Source organism: Poecilia latipinna, unplaced genomic scaffold, assembly GCF_001443285.1.
Source record: "Poecilia latipinna isolate Pla-1442-1.1 unplaced genomic scaffold, P_latipinna-1.0 Scaffold4948, whole genome shotgun sequence".
Lineage (NCBI taxonomy): Eukaryota > Metazoa > Chordata > Actinopteri > Cyprinodontiformes > Poeciliidae > Poecilia > Poecilia latipinna.
Genome location: NW_015117564.1, coordinates 8,175 through 16,363, shown reverse-complemented (window position 1 = coordinate 16,363; position 8,189 = coordinate 8,175). Strand labels below are relative to the sequence as shown.

Sequence of the window (8,189 nt, the reverse complement as noted above, 5' to 3'; positions counted from 1 at the left end):
ATGTGGGTTCGTAGTGTAAATGCCAAGATGACAGAAAGAAATTTGGTGTGCTGAGCCCTCTAAGTTGTTTTGGGCTTTGTAAGGTTGATAACTTTGTTCTTGGTGGCTTATTTTTCCAACAAAATGTAATTTACCATCTAAGGACATAAATCAGCCTTTAGTTGGTTGGATGGGTAACATGGAAAATAGATCGTTCATTTGAGGAAATATTTTAATTGTTATAGTTACTGCTCCACCAGCAAATGAAAGTGGTAAATTTAACCACTGTTCCAAATTATTTTGTATTGATTGTAGAAGAGATATGAAATGAAGATTAAGCAGTTCTGACAACCTGGGGGAAAATGTAATCCCCAGGTATATAATATGGTTTGTGCATAGTGTGATATATATGGTTTGGGGCGTCTCATGAGGATTTTCATGTCCTGGTTCCAATTCTGTTTTGAATTGTAGTTCCTTTAGTATTGTGGTTGCTCACTTCCTTTTGTCCATTGTGTTAAACTTACTTCCTGTTGCTGAGATCCTTTGTCACCTTTTTGTTTGGGTATTTTTAGTCGTTATGTTAGGTTGCTTTCCATTTTCTGTAAGCCAGTGATCTGTTCCTCTAATCAGATTCCTCTCGGTTGTATCTGTCCTCAATTTATGGTTTCCCAAACTTGCAACAAATTCTGCTGATCAGACATCTCACCTGTTTTGCATATCTGTAATCACAATTGCCAGCATTTAATGCCACTCTCTCTCGTGTCAGATCATTTGGGGGAGGGGAAGTTGTTGTATTTTTCTTACCAGTCCCAGGATGCACTGTAGTTTACACAGTCCCAGCATTTCTGAGGCTTCCACTGGTTTCTGCCATCCAGCTAAACTCATGGAGTTAGTAAAAACATTTTAAGGTAGAATGGCACTGAACTGGATGAGGTACACATAAAATGACTGGCAAAATAGTTTTATTCAAAAGAATAAAAGTGGACCAAATTAATTTCCAGAAATTCTTTTTAGACTCGTAAGCAATACAGTGTGTTCTCAGTATAGAAGACATAAATCTAACAGACAGCATAGCTATGACAAAAAATATGTTGAAATCAGATCAGGGAGGACTCATATGATACATAATCTGTTTCCCATGGTAACATAGTACAGAAACAACAACAAAAAGTAAGTAGACCACTATCAGGTAAAAGATCAGTTTGAGGGTTTATCTTCAGAACATAAAAACAAATAGTTAGAATGGAAAGTCCAAAAGAGGTCAGGTTCTTGAGAGACTCCTATTTTTCTTCCGTCTTTACATAACAGCACAGTAGTATTGCTTAGAATGTGAAGGACGTTTTTATATCAAACGTAAGGCCCTTTCTTGGTCAACTGTTAATTACTGGGAGATTTCTGATAGAGGTATGTCCAAATTTTGTCATAGTGACATATATGGAGAATCAATCATCCCCCATGGGAAGTAAAAAAAAAAAAAAACTTTTTTTTTCCAAAATCTATGAGGTTCTACAACCTTCAGCAGCAGCTTTATAAACATCCAGCCTGCAGGTGGCAACCAACCCCACAAAGCTACATATTAATGTGAGCAAAATAAGAGATGTAAACTGAAATATTTAGAATACAAGCAGCACCCATCTGTCCACCGATGCCAACATCTCCATCTTCTAACTTATCCACATCAGGTCATTGTGCTGATTAGGATTTACAAGACTTATGTGTAGCTCACATTCAGAACAGCATCTGTATGGCTGGGGAAAGTCTGCCATCTACTGGTTAAACTGTAGCTGTGTATGAAACAGATGTATAAAGTTTGTAAATAAAAGGTAAGCATAGCAAAACTGTCTGTTCTGACAGACTACAACTAACATCATCTCTACATAATCAGACAGAAAGTGTGCTGTGTTTTTCTGTATTTACCGCATTCTTCTCTAACCCCCTGTAGGTTTCCAGGGATCATCTCACTGCGTCTGATTCTGGTTTCTTCCTGTTAAAAGAGAGTTGTTCATTTCTGCCAACTACGCATGTTTGTTCAGTACTATTAGTAATATTATTCCACAAGGAATGGCTCTTTGCCAATAGCAATGAGTCGGTCAGGTGTTAGCATCTCAGGTGTTAGCACCTGACCGACTAAATGGCATTATAATTCAAATCAGACAGTTTGGTGTCACAATTTAGATCAGATGGGACTGTCACTAAATCTAATCTGTCACTATGTTTGGATTGTATTTGGATAATTTATATTAAATATTTCAGGATAATTAGAGATGAATTGGAGCCGTGTGTCCTGCAGAAATTTTTCCCAGGACACGAGTTGGGAATGACGCCACACCTATGTTACAATTCAACAAAACAGCAAGATTTGCTATTTATTTTTGCTGCCAACTGCCATTAGCTTTGTGAACAAATGTATGTAAAAAAAAAAACCCAACTAAAATAACATGTACATAAATAGAGGTTGTACAGAACTTAGGATGCCCGTCTTACAGGTATAACCTGTAGGAAGTACAAATGAAGGATTTATGTTGGTCATGTCAACATCACTACATCCCCCAGCAGCCACATTGGATGTTTAAAGTCACTGCTGCTTGGCAAGTCTCAACGTTTCCGTTGGAATTCTGACTCGAGGAGGTGCTCTTGTTGTGGGAAACTGAAATGTTTACCACGAGTGAGTGAGTTTTGGACACTTGATTGTGTCCAGAGAACCTGATGGCATGTGCCATGAATGTCACTGGTGAGTAAAATAGGACGCAGTCATTACCCTAATGTAGATAATATAATGTGCTATTTTAGAGGTGTGTAAAGTTACTTGGTTTTTAAGCATACATAGGATTGACACCTGATTGGAGTTTGTATCTGTACAAGCCTATATATAAATTACTGGCATCTGTATGTTGGACAACCAGCTCTGTGTCACCACTTCAAACCACTCTGGATTGCTAAACCTTGTTAAACCTGTGACTCTTCCAAGGTTGGACGTTGTAATCCTTATTGGCTATTAAATCCCCCTAGATTACAGCAAATTCTGCCAGCTAACTCAGGATTACTTAATCTGAAACGATTTTCAAATCCTTTACAAAAACGGGTTTTGTCTGACAACTTTTAGATGTCATTGATTTTTTTTTTCTTTTCTGATGCACTTCGGGACTTCTTGTAGCTGCAGTCTGTCATGTAACTGCATTAAAAGTACTAAATAAACCCCAGTATGCTGCAGTCATGTGTTAATCTTCAACAGTGCAACAGAATCTGCTGGAGACGAAGATGGATCTTTGAAGTTTCCATCTCTTGATGTTGAGGAAGGAATGACAGCTGAGAGAACAAACAGCTCAGCTTCCAGGAGTTAGATGTTACGTATAATGTTTGGGTTAGTAAAGAAAACCTACTGAGCCAATGCTGCTGTCCTCATAGTTGCTTGCATCTAGAGCCTGGACCAAATTAGAGTTCCAGACCTATACTGGTGACAGAGGGTATATGTTGTGGCAGTTTGAGTGTCCAACAGTCAGCCTAAACAATGGATGAAAGCCACCAGACAGAACATACCTCATGTGGACCTTTCCCCCCAAAATATTTGCGATTCCCATCAAGACAAATTTGGTCCTGGTCCTAAAATAACCGCTACCAACTCACCACCCGTTTTTCTGCTGGACCGCAGGGAAGAAACAACCAACACTGACTATGTCTTCCTGTGGTTAGCATTGGGCGACTTAATGACAAACAGAGCAATGAAAATGTATTTGCCTGTTATACATTTATTTCGTTTTGCTTTTCTGACACTCCTAAATGTTTCAGATAATCACACAAAATTAAATTTTGGATCAAGATGAGCAAAAAAACACCAGTGTAGGTCGGAGTTCATGGTTCAACAGTAATGAAGGGAGAAATTGAACAAAAATGGCTTCCACTAGAGAGTTCAAAGGTCAGAACAACTGCTGACCCAAAAGAACATGAAGGTCTGTCTTACCAGAAAACATCTGGACGAAGCCCAAGACTATGGGCTCATCAGTTTTGTGAACTGATGAGGCAAAAGTGGAACTTTTTGGAAGGCATGAATCCAGTTACATCTGGTGTAAAACTAACAGCATTTCAGATTAAGAATATCGTAATGGGAGTTAAACACGGTGGTGGCAGTCCAAAGAATCTGGAGCTGGCCTGATTCTTATAGATCTAGATGACTTTCCGTAATTGATGGAATCAAGACTTTTAAGGTCTAATCCCACAGGCAAAATATCAACTTATCAATATGGGACCATAAGCCCAAGTACATTTCGGTTCTGCAGACGAAAAATGATCCAAAGTACTGAAGGAAGGCAACCTCAGAAAGACATTGGGAAAACAAAAAAGATGGAAGGGTGGAACAAGAAGTCACTAGCTTTAGAACGGGACCCATTACTTCTCCACATGGGTCCAGGTTCAGTCATAAAGGAATTCCTTTCCTTTATGACTGAAATCAACGTTTAAAACAGCTTTTTGAATTTACTCATCTGTGTCCAACATATTTTTATAATGATCTGAAACTTTTAATTGAGAAAAAAGCAAAAACAGAAGGAATGTGTAACTGACTGCCAGGCATCTGCCTCACAATCAAAACTGTAAAACTACTATCAGGTCAGTGAGGGATTGTGGGTGCACTGATCACTGATCGTGACCATAAAACATGTTGTGGACAGCAACATGGATGGGTTAAATTGCAAGTCTACTGAAATATTCTCACTTCTGAGCAACATAAAAAGTCCAGTTTTTGTGTACATGATCCACTGCAGCCTGACAATGCTACTGAAGAATCACCTCCAGTGTTTTGTCTCTGAGGAGATGTGTGGATTTGTGCAGATGCTCGTTAGATCTTACTGATGGGCAGCCAAAGATTCCATCCTGGTCAGTGCAGAAGCAGAAACTGAGGCCAGGTTACTCACAGTGTCTACCTTGGTGGATCGATGCATGTGGTCAGGGAGCTGGACCACGGATGAGGCCTTAAGAGTCAGCAGCAGAACAAACAAACAGATGAGACTTTTTCCAAGGAGATAGCCCTTCATGCTGCAGTGGCCCAAATGGGATCTGACGAACTGTTTCCAAATTGTAGATGGTGGGGGGGGAGGTTGCAACGGTCAAGGTGTCTGAGTTTTTCCTGGGTGGTAATTGGATCCACTCCGGACCTACAGTCCAGCCTGTCCTCAAAAAACGTTAAATCCGTATGGCGCAGTGAAGATTGGTCAACGCTGCTTTTGTTTTGGAATAAAATGAAAGTGCTCTGCTACACCAGGAGAAAGAAGTGAGGTTATTATTTAAAGTTGGCTGCAATTTTATCATACAGTCGAGTCAGGTAAGTCCATGTGACATCTGAGAGGTTCTGACCCGTGGAAGAACAGCACAGGAGTGGGGAGAACAGAGCAGGGTCTGATGTCAGTTTTCAGCCAGTGACAATGCCAGAGCCGCCTGAAGTGCTGCCTCTTCATCGATGCTGTAATCCTGATGAAAGAAACAGACACATCAGCCGTTAGCTGTTTCTAGGAATTTTGCTCAACATGAAAACTAAAACTAAAAGACTGCGGATTTCTGCCAATAACTCCCACAAAGACAGAAAACTTAAAAACTGCCAAATTGTGTTTTCTTTTTTTTTGTTGTTTTATTTTTTTTTTTAATTTGCAGAATATCAACAACAATTTGTGCACATTTATAATGGAGACACAGGTGGCAAGTGACTGTCTGGTGGGGGAGCTCCAGTCAGAAGTTCACACCCAATCATCATGAGCATAAATCTCATATTCAGTGGTGATTTTTGATGCAGTCTGTTATGATTATATAACATATATCTGCAATGAGGTTTAAAAGCAACAACTGGATGAACATGTTTGAATGTAATATGGACAGATCAAGTCTGTTAACTACCGGTGGGTGATGTGGACTTTGAATTTTATCCAGATACTTTGTGGTGCTATTGTGATAATGATAACAATTACGATTATTATGTCTTAGATAAAGCCTTCATAGCGCCACAAACAAAAATACTGTTCTTAAAAAAACATTCCCATCTGAAATTGCTTCTTCAGGAAACCACTTACTGATAAAAGTGAGATTCATATCACTAAGTTTCACACAGTAACTGAATTTAATCATATTTTAGAATTTACTGATATTTATTGATACACTTGTGGAACAAAAGGTGGAGAAAATCAAATAAGTAACATTTTTGTTCTGTTTTTATTTAACATCAATAATTGGAATTTATCCAGATGACAAATCAAAATTCTAATCATGATGAGAAATTTTTCACTATAAGTAATAAACAATACCTAGCCCTGCTGTTAACTTCTTGTTAGCAGTCATGATTCACTGTAGTGTGTAGTTTCTCTTTGTCAGCATATAAAGCATTTGTTTGACTGACCAATACTAAGTCAGAACCACAGAAAACTCCCAGGGACTCAGTGAAGATCAGAGATGCAGAATAGCAGATTTTCAGCTGAGGAACTCTTTTGAAAACCATAAATGTAAGGACTACAAGTATTAACTGTTTTTTTTTTGTGGTATTTTCCATAGAAATATTACAAATTCTGTGACATTTCTTCAGGGCAGCTAATAATTATGACCTTTACTGTAACTAATTTCATCACCAATTATGTCATTTTCTATAATCTACTCATAATCTACTGCAGTGTTTTTAAATTCCGGTCCTCTGGGGCCACTGCCCTGCATATTTTAGATGCGTCTCTGTTCCAGGACACCAGATTCAAATGACCGCATGACCTCCTCTGCATGTCATCAAGTGCTGCAGAACGGACCTAAAACATGCAGAAACACTGGTCTACACTACAATAAAAACATGTGGCAGTGTTGCAGTATATCTACAAAACTGAGTTTAGTAAAATATGCAGCAACCAAAAAATAAATAATATCAGGTAGGATTATAATTACATATAATCCTACCTGATATGTAACTGGACTTACAACAAAGGTGTCGTATGAGAACTTATGTCTGTGAAGAAGATGCTGCAGAAAGTTGGAGCTCTTATAGGTGGGGTCTCCCCATGGCATGGCTGAACACACTGGGCACACCTGTAGGAACAAAAACATGAGCGACCTCTAGTCAGGATGCTGGAGGAGCTGATCTAAAGTTCACAGCAACATAACGTCATTTGGTTAGAACTAGTCATCCAACACCGTCCAACATTCCTAACAGATTAGAAAAATCTTTTTTTTTTTTTTTTTTTTTGATTTAACGTCTAACCTCAAACAGCCAATCAAATTCCATCTAGTGTATGTCCTCACCACTTTGTTGGGATCATTGCGGTGGTTTTCCATACAGTGCTTCACCAGTTCCTGCTGGTCTAAGTTTCTGGCCCCACAGAACGGACATACAAATGTCGACCGGTTTGGAATATTGCTACATGCCAAAAGATACAAATGCACAAAAAAAATGTCAAATCATTCATTAGAAGAACAGATGCTTCTTGAACCATCAAATGAAACATAAAAGTGTGTGAGAACATGTGTGTACCTTGGTATAGGTTGGGATGTGGGAACCACAGGGACAAACTTGGGACAGTTGGCTATCTGCTCTTGTACTTTGGAACACGAGGAAATGTGGGACCTCATCTTTACCAGAGACACCTGTTGAACAGATCCAATATTATCACCTGCATGTCTGAAATGATGAGATCAGCTCTATGTCAGTCAGAGAAGATGGATATCAAAACATCATCAGTAACTCATTGGGAGATATACAGTGATCTAAGGACCAATGGCAGGATTTCTTTAACATGAAATAGTTATTCTGGACCTTTTTGCTGCAGCCCCTGCAGGGGGCTTTGTAGGAGGCCAACTGTTTCTCCACATTGGAGGAGCGCTCCACTTTTTTGGGATCGAAGGGTACACGACAAAGAGGGCAGAGGGGCGAGGCCACCTGAAGACATGGCTGCAGACATTCCCCACAGAACCTAAAAGACAAAGACAAGAGACCTCAGTTCATGAGCTTCACCCAGAGCTACTGAGAAGCCCACTGGAGTCACAGATATTGAAATATGATTTTATTGATGCTCTCAGAGACATTTGCATTATTAGATTTATTTTTATGCCATTTTCCCCACATTTAGTAAATGCTAGAATTAAACTGTCTTAAGATTCCTGTTTAATTCTTCGATTTGTTTTATAACTAGACTCCTGTTGATTTATTTCTGACTATAGAGATCAGAACAACAAACTCTAATAGCAGAATTATTAGA

General features: G+C 39.0%; 1 protein-coding gene across 1 annotated transcript; it reads right to left on the bottom strand.

Moving 5' to 3' along the window:
* Window positions 1-926: 926 nt before the first annotated feature.
* Window positions 927-7,834, bottom strand: rnf166 (ring finger protein 166). The gene is made up of 6 exons (XM_015026518.1): window positions 7,748-7,834; window positions 7,466-7,578; window positions 7,237-7,351; window positions 6,916-7,023; window positions 5,326-5,439; window positions 927-5,224 (listed from the first exon to the last, which is right to left on the bottom strand). The coding sequence occupies exons 2-5, from the start codon at window positions 7,561-7,563 to the stop codon at window positions 5,374-5,376; spliced, it is 387 nt and encodes a 128-aa protein (XP_014882004.1). The 5' UTR covers window positions 7,564-7,578; window positions 7,748-7,834; the 3' UTR covers window positions 927-5,224; window positions 5,326-5,373.
* Between the last annotated feature and the right edge of the window lie 355 nt (window positions 7,835-8,189).

What these genes read in the sequence shown, in the direction of transcription:
- rnf166 (XM_015026518.1), bottom strand. Translation starts at nt 7,563, where the DNA reads ATGAGGTCCCACATTTCCTCGTGTTCCAAAGTACAAGAGCAGATAGCC. An exon ending in ACATCCCAACCTATACCAAG is followed by an intron (nt 7,352 to 7,465) that starts GTACACACATGT and finishes TTTGGCATGTAG; the next exon opens with CAATATTCCAAACCGGTCGA. An exon ending in GCAATGATCCCAACAAAGTG is followed by an intron (nt 7,024 to 7,236) that starts GTGAGGACATAC and finishes TTGTTCCTACAG; the next exon opens with GTGTGCCCAGTGTGTTCAGC.